General features: G+C 34.4%; 2 protein-coding genes across 2 annotated transcripts in view; one reads left to right on the top strand and one right to left on the bottom strand.

Annotated features, from left to right (window-relative positions):
* The window catches only part of LOC111503989 (serine protease Hayan), a 200,153-nt gene that overhangs the window by 26,211 nt on the left and 152,163 nt on the right, over nt 1–21,779 (top strand). The window lies entirely within an intron of this gene.
* The window catches only part of LOC111507309 (kinesin-like protein CG14535), a 306,053-nt gene that overhangs the window by 229,909 nt on the left and 54,365 nt on the right, over nt 1–21,779 (bottom strand). Inside the window, exons 2-3 of the mRNA XM_074183245.1 lie at nt 17,398–17,513; nt 2,804–2,942 (exon numbers count right to left, since the gene is read on the bottom strand). Of these exons, the coding sequence (XP_074039346.1) occupies nt 2,804–2,942; nt 17,398–17,513 (255 nt within the window). The remainder of the gene's footprint in view (nt 1–2,803; nt 2,943–17,397; nt 17,514–21,779) is intronic.

The raw sequence follows: 21,779 nt of genomic DNA, 5'->3' as shown, positions 1-21,779 counted from the left end.
ATATATTATAGTTACCATAAGTCAATTGTTGCTGGTTAGATTTTAATAATGATGTCAATAGTATATGTTTAAAGCACACTGAATACTTAGCGTCTGCTCGACGAGAGAGGAGAAGCCTGCGTTCCGCTGACGTCTGCGTGAGAGAAAGGAAAGCCAGACAAACTGGCGCCGTTACGCTTTAGGTAACGAAACGGTTTACGCTCCCATAAATTTTCCTGTAGAATAGTGAATGAGGAACTCGCGTTCTCTGGGACTTCAGCATGTGTTCTTCCTGCACGGTCTTGGCTAGAGAATCGTCATACCTTAGCCAGCAGATGTGAAAGGCATCAGTCACGTAGTGTCCAATGTTGACGTTTTTGTCGTCGTGGTAAACGACGTCGAATAGTTTGTACTGCTTATCTTTCGGAGACTGTGTTTTCGATGATACCAATGTCTGATCAATTTTCAAGTCGAATCCAAGCTCTAAAGCCTTGATAATCTTCGTGCAACTGTCGTGGCTGTATTCGAAAAACTTAATTTGCAATATGATGATAACGGGAAGTTTGCAGAGCATTATTTGCTCCCACGCTTTAACCTGATCGTTAGTTTTTGACGAAGTCCAGCCCCTCTGAACTGTTCTTGGAGACGAATACCTTGAGGGCTTTCCTGACAGTCTTCACTTTCTTGATGTTAAGTGGCAGGGTGAGGAAAGACTGAATAAGTAATGTGGTCTCCGGTACGATCAATGCTGACTTGAGTTGCCCCCCAAAGATGTCGCTTATTGGTTTACTGGTGAAGTCGATTCGTCTCGTTGGAGTTCCTTCATTTTTCGATTCCATTACGTTTCATTCATTACTTGAATTTTTGCTAAAAGTAGAGTCAACGAGAGGTTTTTCATCTTCAGTGTAACATTTAACCAACGCCATTAGCTTAAGCATTTCATCATTGATTCCATTCAAAAGAAAACCTAGAGAAGTCTGTAATATTTTATAACTGAATGACGTCCGGCTGAATGGGATGCCAGTGTTGATGATAACTGCTTGATCATTCTTGGCATTTTCATACACTTTCCTGTCTTTCCTGTTGCAATAATTGCTTTGATTGGTCAGACCCCATGACTGCAAACTCACTGCCTTATCGTGGATTGTGTATGTAGATAGAAACTTGCCCATCCTGTAATAGAATCTACAAACTGGGCGAACCTTCTGGTTCAGTTGAGATGAAACATCTATGTCGACAGATGTCAAATGAGTTTTGAAATGTTAAATATGTCAATGTTGTTGATTGACTTCTGCAACATTCGATGCAGTACAGGAATTCTCCCATTTTAGTCTGATGACATTTCGCCATTAGCCATATCTTTCTTCGAAACGGGTAGCAAAGTACGATACATTTTTTGGAAGCTATTAGAAGTACACTTCTAATATAAGACTATACGCTGATTCTTAGAGTTGACATTTCTTAGAGTGGGGGTCATTGGCAATCATTCCCGTTCTGTTCACCGTCTGTTAATTGTCTATTTTTGATGTAATCCCGATGTTCATTCTCTCGCACTTTTGATGGTAATGTTATGTAGAAATTTTATGGAGCATAAAAAAACAATTCAATCGGATAATATTTTAACGAGTCTCAAAGGTAATGTGGTCAAATCGAGGAAATTTCAGAAAATCACACCATCATTTGATGGAAAACCAAGAAAACACTCTCCTTCAGGATAAATAGCTTCACGATCCAAAAGTTAAAAACAACTCCAGCGGAATTTCCACCGATGCTAACACAATTAAGAATGAATAACAGAATTTATCATCGCAAATTCGGCGAACACGTCTATAAATCTCCGTTAGCAGAGAAAACGACGACAATTTCCTGAGTCGGGACAACGATATTAAATTAGCTGTTAGTGGAAACAAAAGGCAAAAAACTTAAGGAAATAACAAGGGGAAACCAAAACCACTGAAGAACAAATAGCGAAGTACAACTTTTATGGCCCGGCGCTGATTCACGGTTCTTTACTTGTGAGGAGAGAAAAGGAGAGAGAAAATAAATGTGTCTGACTAACCAAAGTGCCCATAGGCCGTTACTTCAAAACCTGGCGATATATTCCAATATTTATTTTGTTTCAGATACTCAAAATTTGAAGGTTCTTGAAGAACAGAAATATATTAAAAATATATCACCTCCTCAACTGGAGCACCATTATTTGTAGTTTTAATTGATTCAGACGCTTCAACAAAAATATATTCACTCATTTTCATTTGATTTTTTACTATTTGAAAAGTAAAGACTGAACCAACGAAGAACAGTACACTCTTCAACACAATCATTGTCAAATGTCTGGTTAACTTTTTGGGCTGTTTCGGCAGCGCTTTGATTCAGTTTGAATTCGTAGAGAAAGCTTGGCAGAAAATCGCTCAACGACATTATATAGTAATAAGATGAAAAGAGACAGTAAATGAAAACTTGGAAAAAATGAACAGTATCAATGAATAGAGTCAAAATTTCTTTATCGATCAGTATACACTATGATATAGCAGAATAAATATTTATTGAGATATGGAGCTACAAAAACACATTAAAACTTTTGAAACAGCCTAATTTCAAGGACAAATTTTATCGCGCATTGCAAACGTGCTTGCAATCTCCATGAAACGAAGTCAATACAAATTCCAGAATTCGTATGTAGTGAATATGATAAAAACGTTCAAGAAGTAAACTCAATCGGCACGTATAAGCGAAGCAATTTGCGAGCTTTTGGAATGACAAATAACGGTTGAAATCACCGGAATCAGATAAGAACGAAATCTGGAACGGAACAATTAATTACCTTCGAGATTAGCCTGGGATTGATCCACGCCGTTTTGACGTCGTTATCCAGTACCTTGTAGGACGGTTTTGTGATAAGCCTCGGTATGTCGGTTCCAACTGACGAGGGACCATGTTTGTCCTGCTCTTTTGAATTTGATCTGGAACGAGATAAAAGAACATAATGTTATTATCCTGATAGAATCTGGAGGGTTAGTTTTTTGCGGATAGGAAAGAATTTCTGTAGAGGTGACTTGGGGCTGTGCTATATTTTATGAAGTGATGCAGATGAAGGGAATACTCTGAGGGAACTATCGATAAAATATTCCGCAGCTTGTTCGGAAATTGAATATACAAGGTTTTTTTCGATTTACGAAAACATAACACTATCTATGATGAGGATAAAACAATTTCCACACTATGAACTTCATTTAGAACGCTTTCCACTGGGCAGTAGCTGGAAATTATTCAAATATCATCATAAATGTGAAGCTAAACATCTATAATATACAAATTATCGATTTTAGATTAGATCGAAAGAATGAGTTTACAGGACGTCCCAGAATGTAATTGCCCCAGAATATATCTCATTATTTGACTAATCATTTGAATTATCCATGAATCAATTTAATTATGAATGGACTGACCCGTTACTTGATAATAATAATAATAATAATAATAGCCTTTATTGTCCAACAGTTTCCCATTTACAGGACAATATTAAAGAATAACAAAACATAAAATGGTGTGTATGAGTAAATTAATAATAATATTTAGTAGATTAAACAATAATTAAAATAACATATCAAAAATTAACGAAATATCGATATAATAATGCTGTTTAATTTTTCATCACCGAGATGAGTTCCTTGATGGAACACGAATGAATGTCAATTCGATTGCTAATTTTATTGAATTCACTACACATTATATAAAGTGGAGATTTCAATTGCATATTTGTTCTTATTCTTGGAAGTTTGAAAGTTGCGTGATTTCGAGAAAAATATGAAGGAACATTGATATTAATCAGGCTGAGCAGACTGGGAGAGTCAATAAGGCCATTCAAGATTTTATACAAAAATATAACAAATGCACAATTTCTTCTGCACTCTAAGCTGTCAATATTGACCCTCATGCATAATTCCTCATTGTTTGTTCTCCTTTCAGGATATGTACCATCTATTTTGAAGATGAGAAATTTCAAAAATCTTTTTTGAACGCCCTCAATGGCTGCTTTATGACACTCGTAAAAAGGGGACCAGACAATACTAGCATATTCAAGTTTTGATCGTACATTAGAAAAATACAGTAGTTTCAATGCTTTGATGTTGGTGAAATTTCTACAATTTCTCATTATGAAACCGTATGTCTTCAGTGCTTGGAAGACTTTTAAGGTTGTGTTTTCTATGAAATTCAACTCTTTGTCAAAAATAACACCTAAATCCTTGATTTTGGTACATCGTTCCAGTTGAGTATTCTCAACCTTGTAAGAATAGTGTATTGATGTAATTTTTCTAGTATAACTCAGAACTTTGCATTTTCTAACGTTAAGACATAACTTGTTAATATTGCACCAATTTTGAATATAATCCAGTTGTTTCTGCAGATTTAAGCAGTCATTCGTATCATTCACAATAGAAAAAATCTTCAAATCATCAGCAGAGCACAACCTTTCACATATTAAATTGTTACATAGATAATTCACAAATATTAAAAATAGAAGTGGTCCCAAATTTGATCCTTGAGGAACGCCAGATGATGCTAGGTAAATGTCGGAATTGAATCCGTTATATGAAACATACTGCTTTCTGTTTGATAAATAAGATTCTATACAATCTCTTGCATTTTCAGTAAAGCCAATTGCACTCAATTTATTTAATAGAATGGTGTGATCCACTCTGTCGAATGCTTTTGCAAAATCTGTATAGATGACATCTACTTGACTATGGTCATCTAGCGCCTCTGCGATATATTGATTGATAAATATCAGATTTGACACTGTTGAGCGATTATTGACAAATCCATGCTGATTTTGAGATATCATATTTCGGATACAGGAATATATACGATTATACAAAATGATTTCAAAAACTTTTGCAAAGTTACAGAGCAATGAAATACCTCTGTAGTTTTCGATTTTATCTTCATCGCCATTCTTGAATATCGGGCAAACTCTAGCCTCTTTCCACCTTTCAGGAAATGTTCTAGTTTTTAAACATAAATTAAAGATCTTAGTTGAATGAAAATTAATAACATTATCTACGGTAATAATTAAATAATTTTCGCAAACATTTTTTATTTATAGACGCGGTTTGCTTACACCGTAGCTTCCTCGGTTGGGAAAAATGTCCTTTCTTTTTCTCGCTATTCTCATCTTGTGATTTTTCTATCATTCTTTTACTCCTCTCGCTCCAATCGTAATCGCTTACCTAATGATAGATCTGGCTAATGATTGAAGATTTATTTTGAAAATCTATTATCGTGACTCACTTCAAAATCGAACAGGATTTTTTTCAAATCGTTTTTCTCACATACATTTCACGGAATGCGGAAAACTTTTGAGTTTTTCCATACGCATATTCACTGAAAACGAACATAAATGATCGACCCTCATACCACGAGGGTAGGCTAAAGATCGCAATGATTTATTGCCCTGAACGTATTCTTACGTGACTTAAATTTTAAATTGTTTTATTGTTTTTCCTTATATTCGGGGGAGCATTATTTGATCTTGAGATATTCTCCCTTTTGATTAATGTGCCTCTAGTATGAAACGGGCATATGGAAGAGAAAATTTCGATGGATTCTAGAGCAACTTCGGACAAGATGACAAATTGGCTTTATAATTGGCTGTTTTGATAATAAATGGTTGTTTTCAATAGTCAGGTTAGGTCGTGTAGGGTCCTCAGAATACAAGTTAGAACTGTAGATGTAGATTGTTACAACAAAATTTCAGAAAAAATTATACAAAATGTATTATTGTTCTATTGCTACGAAAAGTATAAGCAACTTTGATGATAATATTATGTCTCCGTAGAGAAGTGCAGTAGAATAAAATGGCTAAGCAGTGTTAACCGAAATAAATATAGTTTAAAAAAACTAAAAGACACGCTTTCAAAGAACATCGAACTAAAAAGTTGAAAATATTTTTTTTAAATAAGCATAAAACAAAGATCGAAAAATACTAATATTATTGTGAAGAAAGCGTGGGCGCTAGATATACAAAAAATATGCCACAAAGCACCCACGCTTTTTTCACAATAATACTAATATTTTTCGATCTTTATTGTTTTACGCTCATTTGAAAAAATTATTTTCAACTTTTTAGTTCGATGTTCTTTAGAAACGTGTTCTTTTTTTAAACTATATTTATTTTCAACTTTTTAGTTCGATGTTCTTTAAAAGCGTGTTTTTCATTTTTTTCATTTTGATTTTCTTTTGAACAACCTATCAAGGAGGTTACGCATTGCGCCATCTGCCCGCGAATAGCTCAAGCAATAATTGCTAGGTTAAGTTGAAAAACAGCTTGAGCTGAACTTCGCCTTTCATCAGTATTTTTGTTTTTGTATATTATCATGTTGATGAATAAAGCGGGTTATTATTATTATTTTCATTATTATTATAGTTACATACAGCGCCATCGGTCACGCGAATAGATCAAAAAATATCAATGAGGTTACGTATAGCGCCATCTGCCCGCGAATAGATCAAGCGAAGTTGATTCTTACTGTTATTTTCTATCCATTCACTTTTATATTTTTATGCTTTATATTTTTTATATTCTCATACTTACATTTATGTATTGCATGAGAATATTCATCATTATTATCATTTCAATGTGTAGCATATATATTATCACTTTCTGACTACTTATTCACCCCAAAATGCTGAAATCACCAAATGTTCAAATATTACTTTCAATTTGTATAACTGATATTCCTTAAAATAATAACACTTTGACAATAATATTTTATCTTCGTCACTTTGTCAATGAGATTTCATCTTCAACAATGAAGTACATTTTGATTTGATTTGATTGCAATAATTGATAGTTACGTACAGCGCCATCTGTTCGCAAATAGATCAAGCAATAATTGATAGTTACGTACACCATCTGCCCGCGAATAGATCAAGAAATATCATTGAGGTTACGAACAGCGCCATCTGCCCGCGAATACATCAAGCTTACATACACACATGTAAAGCTAATATAAAGCGTGTAAGAAAGACACGCATACATAATACAAAAAATACGGATCAAAGAGAGAACTATCACTAAAAGCATAAAGTAAATATCGCCTAATCGATAGATTTAAAGTGGATCTTCAGCTTATATTTCAAGTCTCAATTCACTGGATTATGAATTATACTGTTTGATGCAATTGTAGAAGAAACTAGGAGTGAAACAAGCTGACGAGTGTCTTGGTATGACTAAATTATTTAGATTACGCGTCCTCGAGTTATCCTTTGTTTAAAATTAGATTTAAAATGTCTCTCATATATACAGTTCGTTTCGTTTTATCATGTGGTAACATTGCTTTATTCTGAATTGCAACAGATAGGAAATCGATTAATTGACAACTATCGTTGGGAACAGTACAGTAGTCAAAGAAAATTCAAAGGGGCTTTCACCCTTCTCGAGTTATACATAGAAAACTACGGCTGTTTTTGTTTTTTACGAATAGAACTGTTATTTCAGATAATATGATGAAATGAAAAAAGTTTTACTGTATATTCGAAATGTACTATAACGATGTAACAATGAATATTTAATAAAAAAACCACCCTCACCCCACCTTGAAAATTTTTTGTTAAATACGGACCTGTCTCTTTCATTATAAATATTGATAACGCGATAAAATCCCAATACAATGGTATATCACGTTCGAAATTTTTATAGCGTTCGATTTAAAATAAGTAGCTTCAGAAACACGATTGATTTTATAATGATTTTTCGGAAAATGAAGACTATCAGACAAACTACATCAGATGCTTGAATTGACGGCCTTCAGTCAGTTTATTTAAATATTGATAATAATAGTCAGTTCCGTTCCATATATCTATTGAATATTTTCTTTCTTTCTTTTGAAGATTTTCACTTTCTGTATAACGATCAAAAAGTAGAAAAACAAAGATTTTTTTCAGAATTCGAAATTGCGTCGTACAGTCTTTTTCTTCATTTTTGAAAGTAGCTGCCAATTTTGAAATCATTTACAATTAAATACCCCACAACACTAAAATGGTTTTCATTATTACTGTACGATATATTTATAGATTTATACGATTTTTGAATCCAAACTGAACAGCACAGCACTCATTTCCGAACTTTAATTCCATAATTCCCCTAGTTTCCACTTTATCAATTAAAGAACACCCCAGTGATTCGGGTGTTATTTTTCCTTTTACCCCTTTACCTTATGGATCATTAATTTCATTCTCAGTCCTAAAGGAATGCTGAAGGAGGAGCGATATACAGAGAGCCGGCTTTCTTATTCACAAAAGACAGCTGAATTCCTCTCATAGCCACGGTTAATCGATTATGAATGTAAAACGTAGAGGGTTGTATATAAGTTGGAGTGGTATGTCGTTATCATAATTTTGACGAAACTTTCATTCGAAATCTACTCCGCTTCGTCCAAATGAAATATTCACCATTCGCCTCGTTTCAATGACAAATTGTATTTACAAATACATGCAACCACCTCTTATTCTATCCATGAGTACTGAAAACGTATTATTCTGTAGGTTATACTTTAGATTTCAAGTATTCCAAAAAAATCTGAGAGTATCATATCAGGTGATCTAGCAGGCCATTCTTAAGCCTGTCGTAATCCATTTTGTTGAAACGTACTATCAGATGAAAACCGATTTGCCTGACAAATTTCATCTTTTGTGGGCGAGATACGAAATTGCAGCATGTCCACAGCGAAAATATTGATCCTACGATGTGATGAACATTTTCATCCGACAGTATGTTCTCAACTGTTCTCAAGGACAACCCTAATAAAATATTGATTTTATGTAGACCCTATAGATAGCGTTTTCGCCTTTACTTCCTCAGGCTTACACTTTTGAGACAGTTGAGTGCAGCAATGCATGCATGATTCAGCCTAATACTACTGATGAGACACATGGCGGGTTGAAAGAGCGCTGTATGGCGTTAAACACGAAAGCTTTATTTTTAGGCACTGGTTTCATCAGTTTTTGTAAACAAAATGAGAAGAAGCTGAAAATCATATGGGTGAATGGCAATACTCTCACCGACGATTTGTCCTTAGCCTCAAAATTGGCCTCAGTTTCGACGATAACCTCTTCATCGGGGCTAAATTTCTTTTCAGCGAGCATTTTTTGAGATCTGAACCAGAAAAAAGTCGCTGAGGGTCAGATTTGAAGAAAATGGTGAATGCGACAGTAATTCCAAGCCTAATTCATGCAATTTTGCAATCGTTTTCATTGATTTGTGACATGGTGTACTGTCTTAATGAAACCTTACTTTCTTTTTCTGCAAATGGAGCAGTTTTTTCGCGATTCTGTTGACTGTTTTGATTTTTTTGTCGGTAACAGCCTCTTTGGGGCGTTCACTACGTGCATCGTCCTCCTTCCTCAGTTCACCTCGTTCAAACTCAACAAACCACTTCTCAAAGGTTGATTTTCCTACTGAAAATTCCGAATGATGTTTATCAAGTCAAGCCTTGGCTTCAACAGTATTTTTTTCGTCAAAAAGCAATGATTTTTATCTATTTTCTTCAAACGAACAAAAGTTGCTTCGCTCATAATGTTCTATCCTACAAATCAATAGTCCGACAACTGTGAAATTAGTACATGTGTCTTTTGAAGCTTAGAGTTAAAAAAATCATATGGCTTCATTACTAGTATCGTCATCTGTGTGTTATCCTACGAACTTTTTTGCATACAAAAAGAGGGAAAGTAGAAGTTTGCCGTTGAAAATTCAGGTGTACCAATTTTGTATCATTCAAAAAGATATATTTCAATTGTTCTTGATAAAAAAAAACAAAGTCTGCTTTTGAGAAAAATACAAAATTACGTAGATTGAAAAGACAAGGAAATAAAAGCGAAAAAAATACATTAGATTATTAATGTTCAATATCTACATTTACTTTCGTGAAACGTGGTTCGAAAATTGCCAGATCTAGAATTCTGTTTGATATAAGCAATCAAAAACGAAATTTGTAAATCAAATACAGTGAAGGATATGAATGATATATACATCATAATTTAATTTAAATATCATTATTACATTTCATTTGAAATTATGTGGCCTTTTTCATTATTATTATATTTTATACTTTTGAATTTACATCCTCAGCGAATTGTAGGTTCAAAAATTTCGGCCAAAGTGATGACAGGGATTGGTGGAGTTGAATGAAAATTTGCCATCAAATAATGATTTTCTTAATGATTCTTGTTTATCGAGAACTAAAAAACCAACATAGAACCCACATTCGTCCCAGTATCAGCAAACAAAAACAATACATGACTATTGTGCAATATCTTATGCTGACAGAAGTGAAAATTAATATCGAATAGTTTAATTTTCAAAATCCATTAACAAATTCATTTCGAATAATAACATTTATTCACAAAAATACATACCGTAAAATAAACACGTTAAAACGCGTGATGATCAATATTCCATTTAAATAAAATTCGAATATCGCAACAAACATAATCAATTGAATATTTATTATCAAATTGCAATAATTAACGTTATAGACAAATATGCCAATGCGGGTCACTGCTTTGTATAAATAATTTCGGATAGAAATTCTATTCATTTCAGTTCCATTCCATATATTGCGTTCCATTTCATACTGTCATCATAAGGATAAAATGGTGGCTGCTCATACACAAAGGAAATTATGAAATGAACTGTTACTAAATAAACTTGGAATGGAATCATGTTGTGTTTCTGATTATAATTATACGTTTCAAATTTCATATCTATATAGGGATATATGTTGGTGTGACATGAGCTGAAATAATTAGAAATATTTGGCCAGATTGTAATTTCGTGTCACGATTGATGTGTGGGGTAAAAAAGCATATATTGTAAGTGGGAACAACGAAAAGATACACGTGCATCATCAATAAGATAAGCATGTGTATCTTTTCTTCTAAAAGTGAAAAAAGGGCAAAACAATTCGGCCAAGGAAGTACCGAAATCAATTATTTAAAAGTTTGGGCGCCATTCGTCATTTGATTTGTTTACACTACTCAATTGTTCCAATGGTCGGACGTTAACTAATCTAAGGACCTCAGGTGATTAATATACCAAATCTCATTTTGATACACCTACACAAGTTATGACTTGTCTAATAGACTCATTGACACTCGGTATATGGTACATTTTTGTAGATTCCTGCTATCTTATGTATACAGTGCTAGTCAAAAGTCCCCTCCTCCCCTCGTATCTTTTGAACGGGTATACTTATAATAATGAAATTTGGAGGGTGGAAATAAACGGATGTAGGCTTCTTAACTGGTCATAACAGGTGACGCAATAGTCATAAATGACGTCACAAGGCCACTGTGACCAAAAATTTTAAATGGGACCCTATGGCAAGTGACAGCTCGTTTGAAAGGTATTGAAAATACCTATTCAGTCATACCAATTTTGTTTGGGTTTCGGCTGATTTTGATTGATAAATTGAAGAAATACGAAAATTATAGTTTCGCATTTAATTAATAAAGATTTAAGAACCAGTTCTTATAATAAGTGTTCAAAATGTGCTCCATCTACTTCCTGGCAGTAATGCATCCTATTGCTAAACTCTTGTCGTACTCGTCCCAGTGTGTCAGCGGAAATTGCCCTACATTCTTCAACAATTCGTTGTTTCAGAATGGCAATACTGTCAGGTGCTGTAGCGTAAACCTTAGATTTCAAGTACCCCCATAGAAAAAAATCTAATGGTGTAAGGTCCGGTGACCGAGCTGGCCATTCGATCGAACCTCGTCGTCCAATCCATCTACCACGATATTCTTCATCTAGGTAACGTCTTACTGCACCGTAATAGTGTGCAGGAGCACCATCTTGTTGAAACGTTATTTCCAAGTTGTCGAATTCATCTGGATTATCTTCTAGAATTTCAAGAATTAACGCCTCAATATCAGTTTGTAACATCTCCAGATACAATTCACCGGTTAAGTTAGCATTGAGAAAAAGAGGCATGTGGTTTCCCAAAATACCTGCCCAAACATTTACTTTTTCTGGAAATTGAGTATGTTTTTAACGAAAGATGTGAGGATTTGTGTCACTCCAATACCTCACATTTTGAGTCTTAACATTTCCATTGAGAAAGAAAGTACTTTCGTCACTAAAACAAATTGTCTGTATGTAGCCTGGTTGTTGGTTCATTTTATCGGACATAGTTTCACAGAATTCTAGTCTTCGGTCGGGGTCATCATCTGAAAGTTGGTGCACCATTTTTAATTTGTATGGATGAAATTTGTTTTTAGCCAACACCCTATGTACTGTCCTTTGACTGACTTCACAGATAGACGCAACTTGGGCTGTGGAAGAAGTAGGGTTCACTACCATTTCTCCAAGTATGTCAATTTTTTTGTCATCACTAATTGTTGGTCGACCAGATCGTTTGGCATCTTGAACACTACCTGATGCTTCAAACTTCCGAAGAAGCTCCCTCAAATAAACCCTCGATATAGGGCGATCGGGGTACCTCTCATTAAACAGTCGTTCCGCTGCATGGAAATTGTTTCTACATTCACCAATTATTAAGATAGCTGCTACTTTGTCGGCTACAGTACGTACCATTTTGCCGATGTAAACACTTAAACGTCTCGTTAAACAATAGCTTAGGTAAATTTTCAAGGTATAAACACTTTTGACAAGTAGATAATTCAAACACGTCATCCTTTTTGACAATGAACCAGACGCGTACTTTAAAATCTTTATTAATTAAATGCGAAACAATAATTTTCGTATTTCTTCAATTTATCAATCAAAATCAGCCGAAACCCAAACAAAATTGGTATGACTGAATAGGTATTTTCAATACCTTTCAAACGAGCTGTCACTTGCCATAGGGTCCCATTTAAAATTTTTGGTCACAGTGGCCTTGTGACGTCATTTATGACTATTGCGTCACCTGTTATGACCAGTTAAGAAGCCTACATCCGTTTATTTCCACCCTCCAAATTTCATTATTATAAGTATACCCGTTCCAAAGATACGAGGGGGGGAGGGGACTTTTGACTAGCACTGTATATTAAGTCTCTTGTAGGTATAAACTATGACAAACGATACTAGCTGAAGCACCCTAACTGTAACACTATCACCAATTCTAAATATCAAATACTTCACATATTTCGTTACCTTCGCGCCATCTAGCCACTAGTGTTAAAAGGAAATGCAGCAGCATGTGAAATCGATTCGAGCTGAAAGGAAAACAGAGAGCGTCACGACGCTACAAACTTGACATTTCACTTCCTGATTGTAGATGGCAACCGTAGTACTTTCTATTCACAAACCAATGAATATTCCACTTTCAGAAAGCAATATTGAAAGAGAACTTATTTTTATAAAACATATTGATGTCAACAACGATTAGGAGGCGGATATTATTGACTCAATTATTTCTGAAATCAAAAAAAAGTTGCCAAACCGGAAGAACTTTCTCCAAAAGAATAAAAGACTATAGAAATCGTTTTTTAAACAGGAAGACCAATTCAACATTTGCGAATCATCTTTTGGCAGAGGGACGCGAGTTCAATCACGATTTGGAATTTGTCCTCACATTCGAAAAACTACCCCTCACTTCTTTATTTCTATCAGACACTGAAGTTTAATTTTCATTGTATTTTTAAGGACTGAATACAAGCACTAAGGAAAACCCTTAAGGCGATCTAAGAGCGGTGCCTGTGCGAAAGTAGCGATTCGTTGGATTTGAATCGCTCGAGATGAAACTCAATTGAAAAAACGATCTCACGAAGTTTTTTTTTCACAAAAACGCAGTTCTAATGTGTGTGTGTGTGTGTGGTTTAAATTTTTTGGCTTTGGGAGAACCAATTAGCCAGACTGTTTTAATAAAGAACTATTTGAAAGTAACATTGAATAGTAGCTCAAACATAGATTTTTTTCCCATCGTTTTTTGCTTTTGAATTTTCATTTCTGTTTGTTTTTGTATTTATTTTTTCTTTTTTTTTTTCTTTTTGCTTTTGCATTTTTATTTAATTTTTTGTCTTTTTTCTTTTTAAATAAGTGTTTTTTCTTGATTTGTTTTATATTTTTGTTTCCCTTATTTTTTTTGTCAATATTTTTTTCCTTCTTTTTATTATTTTATACAGATTTTTTTAAATTTTTTCAATGCGTTTGTACATAATATGATTCAATTTCAGTTTACATTTGAATATATTGTTAGTAGTACTATAACTATATTTACAGTTCTAAAAATGAAAGAGTTCTTAAACAGTAGAATTCGCGGTGTACTGAGTTGAACCTCAGAACGAAGAGCAGCCACAGTCCGTCACATAATTCCGATATATACTACTTTTGTTGATAAACTGTGACTGAGTACTTTCTGGGTATCTTCAGAAGAAAGAAAATAATCAACAACATCCTTAAAAACTTAAAGACAAAATCCACTTAAAGAATACATGAACAAAATAGGGCTGTATAATTCAACCCTTAGCTGCAAGTAGTTCAATGAAGGGGCGAATAAAACAAACCCGTGAAGCTGTAGAAAAACACCATTATTATTACTTACCGTGATGAACAAAAATGAATCAGAATTTATGCCATCTTAATCCAATGGAATTCGAAAAACAAACAAGCATCATCAGTTGAGGATCGGATTATAGTAGTCAAAAAAAACGTTGTTGAAAAAAAACAGAATTCTACTCTCTTTTCTAAATAATATTTCACCGAACTTCTCTGAAAATTCGATGTTAGAGTTAGGAAAATGTATACCATTTCTACAAACGTTAATTTTTTGACATGATATTTTTTCAGTTTTTGATTAAAAAAGCATTGTCATGTATTCATTGAGCATTATCCAATCTCTGCCTACGGAGCCGGCAGAAATGAAACCTGAAAGATAACAAATGAAAGAATTCTCAACCAAAGCCGATTTGAACAGCAAGCTTTCCAATTAGTGTGCAGTAACTTCCATATTTTATTAAAGGATCACGAATAAATGAGAGTATTATTATGATTATTCTTTCTGCAAATTTTAATGAACGGCCTCTGGGTCAGGATCTCTCAGGAAATTATAACGAGGAAAACATTTCGATGCCAAATTGGATTTTATAACATTCGTTATGTAAATGAACCCAATTAAAATTTTTGCGTATGTAAAATTGACATTCACTATATAGGAAGAGAAACCAAAAATTGGACTGCAAACGTTGCACACCTTGGAAGGAAAGTAATTTTGCTCCCGTTCATTTGAAGTATGTTGAAAAGAAGCTTGGAATTATCTAAAATTCTTTTGAGAGACTTGCATCCCACTACACCATTTATTACAAAACCGAAATATAAATCCAGTCTATTCAGCTTGAGTTTGAGCATTCAACACTGTAAGAGACTAAGCAAAATATAGCATATTCCATTTTCACCAGCCACGGTTTGTTGACTCGGTAAAACGTAGGAAAATAAAAAAACTCTTGGTTTGGCTCTATACCATTGAATTATCTCTTTCATTAAAAAATTACCGAATGAGCTTTTATGTAATGTAACTCATAAATTCAAATTTGAAAGCATTCTTATTCTTTTTAGTTTCAGTGTGAGCAGAGAATACTTACAATGTTGAGACTATATTAAAAATTCCGGCAGGAAATTATGTTAATTGAAAGTACTGTCTTTCTAATTGAAAAATAATAACAGATCTTTGAAAAAAGAAATAATCTGCTTTGAAATCACAGCCGATGTGAATTTTTTCAGACGTCACAGCTTATTGAGACTAACAACTTATTTTTTCGTAAATTAGTCGTGGTGTAATTGTAGATTGTAGATTTTAACATATTCTAGGCAGGCAATGTCAAATAATAAAAATATACTTTGTCACTGTTAGTGAATCCGAAGTCGAGAGACAATACAGGGCCCCGAATATTAACTTCACATATGGATTTTTGGATGTCTCAGTGATAATCGAAGTAACCAGGGTCTAGAATTTGATGTATTCAGAAAGAATTCCAGTTTATTTTGGTTTTTTTTTTTCTGATAGCTCACACCATTGTCCACAACACATGATGATAGGTCCCAACTTTCTTGCTCATAGGATTGTTACGTTCTCTTTGAGTAAAGAAAGATACAGTATTGAGAAGAATGTTATCAGGTTCATAGTTGAAAGTAACGGGTATTTTTCAAATACTGTAGATGAGTTAATTAGGAAACAGAAATTCAGAAAGAATCTCCGTATATCTTCAACTTTTCAAAAAGACTTTGATAAAAATATCATTGTCCTTCCGTATGAATCAAGTTACTCTAACGCAGGGGTCTCCAAACTTTGAAGCCTTCGGGCCATAATGATTTTTTCAGTTTGTTCCAAGGGCCAATTTCTGCCCTTAACTATATTTCTATACTAGGAAAGTCGCAAAGTGCGTGACCTAAGCAAACTTACGCTTTTTTTGCATTTCAATTATTATTGTGTATTGTGACACTTAACGACATCTAGTGGCGAGTAGTGGTATTATGTCCTATCTTTTTCAGCTACCCGCTAGGTGGCATTGGACGTAATTGAATATTTGGAATTACCGCGTTGGTTCGAGAAAGTTCTGGTTCTAGCTAGTGTATTCCGATCACCTTGAGATGGCAGTAATAATTGCATATAAAAAGGCTAGCGACACAACTGCGAGTTAGTCTGCGTAGGAAAGGCGAAGGAAGCGAAACTGTCTATTGTGAAATAAAGTAACACCCGTCAATAAAAGTATTTTGATTTGACTTATTGTTTTTATGTGTGATTTGTTAGTATGGAAAAGAAGCGAAAAATCGACAGTGAATGCAGAACGTTCCAAGAAAAATGGAACTTTCAGTATTTTGTGATTGAGTCCAGTAATAAGGCGTTATGTTTAATTTTTAATGAAACCATAGCTGTTCTCAAAGACTATAACATTAAACGACACTATGAATTGAAACATCTTCAAAGTTACTCCAAGTATATAGGAAGTTTGCGGAAGGAAAAATTTGAAGCTTTGAAACGCGGACTCAAATCGCAGCAATCTTTGTTTACCAAAGCGAATACTGAACAAGAGTCTGCAACTCGCGCCAGCTTTCGTGTGGCTCTTGAAATCGGAAAGCTTTTTCAAAATCCTTTTGATTCTGACATTGAAACCCTGGCTCCGGAAGTCCAAATGGAAATTATTGATTTACGGTGCAGTGATATGCTTCTTCAACTTATCACAGCAATAGTAACAACAATTAGGTAATCATTGGCTGTCGCGGGCCAGATTGATAACAGTAAATCATTGGCTGTCGCAGGCCGGATTGATGACACTGGCGGGCCGGATTTGGCCCGCGGGCCGTAGTTTGGAGACCCCTGCTCTAACGCATTAGATCGCATTTTAAGTCTTCCTGATGTCATGTAATATGAACTTCTAAATAAAATGTTATATGTTATTGAGTAACTGAAGAAGGCAAACCTTGTATTATTGTTGTTTGATGGCATTGGCGTTGGTATTCTTGGAGGCGCCACAGGAATAGGGGTTCCTCTCCTCCTGACTGGCTGATTGCTCGATTTCTGAACGTCGGAATTCATCTGGAAAATAAAAATGAATGATATACGTGAAACAGAGTAGTATTTACATGACAGTGAAAAACTAAGGCAAAACAGTTGACGTCTGAATATCATTATCTTGATTCAATTATAGCTTACAAAGTAAAAGTGGAACCACTGGCATATAATAAGTATGAAACAAGGACTTTTCCCAACCACCAGAAATGAAATACTTTTTTCATTGCAATTGTGGTGATTGAGAAAAGTGCTGGTTTTAGATTTACAGTCGGAGATGGCTATATAAACGTGAGTGGAAGTCCGAAGTTTCTAAGGTTTGAAGTGAATTATGATACACAAGTATTGAAAAAAATCAAAACGTAATTATGAATTTCAACCTCAATTCTTGTTTTTTCAATTGCGGTTTCACAATACTGAAAGTAAATTCAATTGATGATTTATCATCAATGGTATTAGTTCCGTGTCTTAGTTTAATTATAATTTTACAAAAAGTGAATTGATTTTACTGTTTCCAAAGTTTACGAAGAACAAATGAAGTATTATAATTATTTTATTATCATTATTATTATTCGTTGATTGACTTCAGAAGTCTAAAAAAATTGAACTTTTTGGTCCTACCTTTTTGACTAATGACTGTAAGTTTTCTAACAGTCAGTCAGTGCCAGAAATATACTACTCAGATTATTGATTATTTGAATTTTTTTAATTCCATGGTTAGTTGTTTTCGAATATGTAGTGTGCAAGAATAATTTTCTTACTTCAATTGAAAATCTCAAAATTCTCATTTAGTTCAAGTTGAAAACTCCACTATCTAATAAAACACATTGAAAGGTTCTCACGATTTGTTTCAAAATTAAAACCGACTGTCAAGTGCTGATAAGATTTAAGAGCTCGAAACATCTGTACACAGGCCAGAGATTTGTTGCTTTGATACCTATCCTCTTACGTTACAAGTCCCGTGCTTTTTTTTCAAAGTAACAGACAATAAATTAGTATGCTAACGAGGGAAACACATTCCAGTAATAATTTTCCCACTTACAGAATTATTCATCCGTGAAGACATCTAATCATATTTTGCGTTTGCGAGGCCCTCACTCATCATCTTCCCAACACTTTGAAGTGGTGTATGTATGTGGATATTCATCAAAAAGGAAAAGAAGAGCGGAAATTGAAATAACGAACGCGATGCAACTTCTTTGACATATAAAAACGAGAAACTTCACCAAAGTTCTGCATAATGAGAATGACACTAGAAAGATATCCGCAATTTCGAAAAGTATGGACTTTAAACTTCACATTTTTTAAATTTTTACTCTGAAGGAAATACAACCGATGTTCCGGGATTTATTGATAATGATGAAATGAAATGTTATCAATAAATAATGCTGAATAATGTTGAACTGAACTACGTACTTCATCAATTTGTTCTCAAATGACAGAAATGTGCATGTATATAAGGTGTAAAGGCTCAACTCTGTTTGCAGAAATTGATTGTTCTGCGACAGAAAGTTAATTAAGTGTGCGAGAGTAAAGAAAAAAACTTCTTCAATGAAAAAACGTTAGTAGTTCTGAAGAAAAAATCAAATTTCTCATACCGAAGCTCCAATTTTTCAGAATTGAATCTCCAATGAATTTCATTTGTTGAATCAAATTCTCTAGAAAAATGCTTCAATGAAATTGGAAATTTTCCAGTGTTCAATTTTGTCACATATATTGAACATTTCGTTTTTGAAGATTTCGATAGATTTTTTATTATTAGCTATTCACTAGGTGAGCTAGGTGAGGCCCCTACTTTGAAATTTTGAACAAATTTATATGAAAAAGATCTCCAATAATGTTTTGCATCACAAAATATTTTAATCAGGAATGAACTTCGGGATTAACTGTGATTTCCGTTCCTCCGTCTTCTCAAAACTTTCTTTCTTTGAAGTATTGCGCTCAAAAACAAACAAACTCACCCAAATTTTCATTTATTGCGTTGACAGTTTGTCTTTGAAGGTGCTCGATACAGTTGCACCAAGTTTTTTACAATCTTCTTGGGGAATACATGTAAGTTTCGTCACACATCAGCACCATCAGTAACATTTGGTTTTCAGGTTCGACCTGTTGCCATCATCCCAGATGACATTATTAAGATTTGTGAACGTCAAAAATCCCTAACATTAATTTTAGTTCAGAAACTCCTCGTATATCACATCCGTCAACCCTCCATTAGTAGAAACAAAAAAATGTATGAACCTGAAACGCGACTCACTCAGTTCAACACCCCTTTTCTTATCTCTGGTCATACTTTGACGTTCCATTAAACCAATTCATCATATTAAATTCGATAAGAGTTTGCCGCTCCGTTTCTTGCCACATCAATGCCACTTTCTTATGAATGATTTAATGCAGATAATTTCTGAGAAAGTGCTTTTATAGGTAGTGGTTTGCTTCGAAATAACGGTTGGATATATTTCGATCTAAAGCATGCTGAGATCTTTTTTCTAAATTGAGGTGGAAACGGCGAAGTAATTTTAACAATAATGGAACTAGAAGTAGTATCAATCAGTCAAATTCACTTTCGAAAGTAAAACCTAGCACAAGACCTCAAAATTTTATCGATAAATTTCCATTTTTATATAACAAAATCATGGAAGCAAGCAGCATCATCTAAAGCTGGTTGATCGATTGTTATTGCTCAAAAATAAATTTGCAGTTCGAGTGGAATTAGGTGGATTGAAAGATTCGTCAAATCATGTCTCAAAAGACACTTGTTCAAATTTCCCAGCTGTCGGATTATTAGTTTGTGGGATTGAACATTTTTAGTGAAGCAACTTTTGTCAGTTGGGCAAAAAGATACTGTTGGAGCCAAGTCTTGGCTTAATAAAAATTATTCGGACTTCGCCAGGAAAATCAAACGTTGGGACGTGGTTTATGCAAAGTTTAAAAATTTATTTACAATCTTATCTGATTCCCTTGGTTCAATTCGATTAGGACAGTGACATTAATTGTGAGATTGATGCATAACTAGACCCTGAGAGTCAAATTTACAGGGATTTCTTTACAAATTCCGAATATTCCTGCAATGTTCTATGCATGATAGACAATTTACATTTTTCATTTTGTAACACGCCCATGAAGAATTTGAGCGAACTGCAATTGACGATAATGATGGTCATCACAACTATTATTATCATTTCCACTCAGTATTTCTTTGTGATAACTGCACCGTCAACTTCGGCTGTGATAATCGAATTAGTATTGTGCCCCATAGCAGCATAAGAGCCACATTATCAAAATAGCAGGCTGACAAGGAAAAATTCCCTGCAACTGCCCATTGAATAATTCGATTGATTATCGTTAACGCAGTGCAGTGTTTACCCCATCGAAAACCACCCCATCCAGTTGGGCCTGTTCCTCTGTTTGTGTAGAAAAGACATCAAGTACAGACTGACTCAAAGAATTACAAGCCTGTCATTCAATGTTTGTTTGTTCTGAATATACTCCCTTCGATTGGAAATATTATTGGCACGTGTTTTTTTATTTACCAACCCTGTCGATGCACTTTCCAAGCTAAATATGCTTGAACTGAACCCTACAACCACCCTCGCTGACTCCAAAAAGAGGAAATCTTGTCTTTGTCGATTTATATAGCTTCAGATAGTCGAAGGAAATAATTTTCCGCAGTCGAGAAAACAGTTTTTCAACTTCAGACGAAAAGAAATCGAAAAAAACTATGGAATTACTGAATACTTTGCAGAATACAACAATTTCATGTGGTGGATTTGGCTGATACTTCATAATGTATTTCAAGTAACACCATTGTGGGATTTTCAACGAACAGTGATTTACAATAGATTTTTCAAGCGTGTTCATACTAATGAACCAGTATAGTAAGACACATGTTGCGGTTTTGTATTGTTTATTTGTATTGTATTTATTGTGAAAATTTCACAATAAAGTGTCCATCATCACTGACAACACAGGGTCAGAGTATCGTTTCGTCTTTGGCGTGGCATCTCTGCCATGCAACAAAAAATTTTGTTTCGACTGAGACAATTTTCTGGATCATTCTCAATTCATTTTCATTGCGAACATTATCAACACCTTCTAACAAACTAAAAATGACTAAAGCATCCATATTCAATACATTAGATCAGGGGTCTCCAAACTGCGGCCCGCGGGCCAAATCCGGCCCGCCAGTGTCCTCAATCCGGCCCGCGACAGCCAATGATTTACTGTCATCAATCTGGCCCGCGACAGCCAATGATTACCTAATTGTTGTTACTATTGCTGTGATAAGTTGAA

Source organism: Leptinotarsa decemlineata, unplaced genomic scaffold (genome assembly GCF_025532065.1).
Source record: "Leptinotarsa decemlineata unplaced genomic scaffold, Ldec_3_MD MMD2_tig00026336_RagTag_RagTag, whole genome shotgun sequence".
In the NCBI taxonomy this organism is placed as follows: Eukaryota; Metazoa; Arthropoda; class Insecta; order Coleoptera; family Chrysomelidae; genus Leptinotarsa; species Leptinotarsa decemlineata.
Note: the sequence above shows the minus strand (reverse complement) of the source record. Positions and strands in the feature narration are given on the sequence as shown.